The following is a 2,526-nucleotide window of genomic DNA, read 5'->3' as shown; positions in this document are numbered from 1 at the left end:
CACACCCAGCTAATTTTTGTATTTTTAGTACAGCCAAGGTTTCACCATGTTGGCCAAGCTGGTCTCAAACTCCTGACCTCATGATCCACCTGCCTCGGTCTCCCAAAGTACTGAGATTACACGCATGAGCCACCATGCCCAGCTGACAGTTTCTTAATAAGTAGAAAGCTCATCTAAGAACAAAAGGTCAGATATCCTTGCTATAAGAAGTTGTTCATTTTTAAAGCAGAATCATGAAAACATGAGAACTGATACTATATGCCAGTGTAATGCCAAATATCTTTTATTTGGAATGATACGATTAAAGCCACATGATCAAGATGTCTTCCAGAAGGCACATGTAATAAATATATTTTAAAGCCCTGGTTCTCATCTACAATTGAGGCATATTTAGGTATTTCAGATCATCAAGGGTGACACAAAAATCTTCAAAACAAAACAAATGTTAAATCAATTTTATTTAAAGCCATAAATAAATAAACCAAGTAACACTCAAATCTGAGAGGGCTGCAAACTTTTTAACAATACCATAGTCCAAAAAGACTAATACTTATTGCTGATTCAGCTCACAATATTACCCCTTTCCAAACAACAGCACATTGAAATGTTCAAGAAAACATTTTATGGGCACCTTTTATGGGCATTTGAGATTCAAAGAGCAATGGGCCATGGCCCTGCCCTCAAGGAGCTTACAATGTAGCTGGAGAGACAGAAAACATCCAGAACAGACATGAGGGGCTGGCTCTACCTCCACACCTCTATCTGAACAAAAATGATTACTGGCTTAAGTTCTCGTGTTTTAACAAATAAGCCACAGGAATATCTTAGCAAGTACACACTATATCAAGTTTCAATTTGACATGTCAAAACAAAAGTTTTTATGTTGTTCATTTATATTTGTATTCACTCAGATTTCCACTCAATCAAATTAAAAGAGAAAGACATAATTCCAAGCCAACTGTACCATAATGTTTGCTGTCCTCGATGAAGGGATAGCTTGTTCATGTCCTACAATTTCTCCACAGTTCCAAGTTTCTCCACAGTTCCTCCATCTTGAGGCCAAGTTTAGCAGTTTTTACTGCCAAACCGATGTGTAAATTCGGATAGTGTGTAGACAGCGCCCCATCCTACCTCGGGATCCATACTGATGAAATCGTTCAGGTTCATTTTGGAATCTAAAAAAAATATGAAAAAAAAATGTCCACTGAAAACACAATTTTGGTTTAACGGCAATAAAACAATGCAGAAGACCAAAAGTAGGTAAAATTAGTCAAATGGATAAGGGCTCAATGTCACCTCTGTGGTTTTCTTGCCTTGAATGTATAACTTCAATCCAATCATGACAAAACAAACACACCCAAACTGAGGGAAACAGAATGTCAGTGAAGAGGGGACGACACAGAGAGTCAGAGCTCCAGAGATCAGCAGAGGGGACGCCCTGGGTCTTTGGCTAAGTACTGATCTTCTCTTCTATGGAACGAAACTTCATGAGGCCAGGGAAAGCAGCACCAGGAAGGAGTGGGTCTAATAATCCCCAGAACTTCCACAGGGCTAGAAATAATTCACGTCACCACCAGCCAGAGTGGAGAGAACTCTTAAGACGCGGCATTCAGTGGCATCCTCAAAAGGGTCATGTCAGAGTAGGGGGGCTAAATTAGCCCTCGATGAAAGGCTGCTCTGAGCCAAGTACGGTGGCTCACACCTGTAATCCCAGCACTTTGGGAGGCCGAGGTGGGCAGATCATTTGAGGTCAGAAGTTAGAGAACAGCCTGGTCAACATGGTGAAACCCCATCTTTACTAAAAATACAAAAATTAGCTGGGTATGGTGGCATGCCTCTCTAATCCCAGCTACTTGGGAGGCTGAGACAGGAGAATTGCTTGAACCTGGGAGTTAGAGGGTGTAATGAGCCAAGATCATGCCACTTCACTCCAGCCTGGGCAACAAAGCAAGGCTTTGTCTCAAAAAAAAAAAAAAAGAAAGAAAGCCTACTGTGAACCTTTACTCAAAAAGATTAAAAGCAGCCAGGCTTGGTGGCTCACACTTATAATCTCAGCACTATGGGAAGCTGAGAAAGGTCAATCACTTGAGGCCACGAGTTCGAGACCAGCCCGGCCAACGTGGTGAAATCCCATCTCTACTAACAGTACAAAATTTAGCCGGGTGTAGTAGTGGGTGCCTATAATCTGAGCTACTTGGGAGGCTGAGGCAGGAGAATCGCTTGAACGCAGGAGAATCGCTTGAACCCAGGAGGGAGAGGTTGTAGTGAGCCAAGATCATGCCACTGCACTCCAGCCTGGGCAACAGAGCGAGACTCTGTCTCAAAAAAAAAAAAAAGGAGTTAATCCTGGCCAGCGTGGTGGCTCATGCCTGTAATCTCAGTATTTTGGGAGGCCAAGGTAGGAGCAATATACTGAGACCCTATCTTGATTTAAAAAAAAAAAAAAGAGTCAATTCCATAACTAAATCCAACATACCTAATAATGCATGTATCTAAAACATGCATTAATTTAATGTCGGTTTTCTT

The 2,526-nt window shown here is 41.7% G+C and overlaps 1 protein-coding gene across 1 annotated transcript in view; it reads right to left on the bottom strand.

Annotated features, from left to right (window-relative positions):
- Window positions 1-441: 441 nt before the first annotated feature.
- Window positions 442-2,526, bottom strand: part of WDYHV1 (WDYHV motif containing 1) — a 20,570-nt gene continuing 18,485 nt past the window's right edge. Inside the window, exon 5 of the mRNA XM_011973028.1 lies at window positions 442-1,204. Coding sequence (XP_011828418.1) covers window positions 1,066-1,204 — 139 coding nt within the window. The 3' untranslated portion in view covers window positions 442-1,065. The remainder of the gene's footprint in view (window positions 1,205-2,526) is intronic.

The sequence above is a fragment of the Mandrillus leucophaeus genome, unplaced genomic scaffold (assembly GCF_000951045.1).
Source record: "Mandrillus leucophaeus isolate KB7577 unplaced genomic scaffold, Mleu.le_1.0 Scaffold133, whole genome shotgun sequence".
Taxonomy (NCBI): domain Eukaryota; kingdom Metazoa; phylum Chordata; class Mammalia; order Primates; family Cercopithecidae; genus Mandrillus; species Mandrillus leucophaeus.
This window is presented reverse-complemented; position numbering and strand designations above follow the sequence as displayed.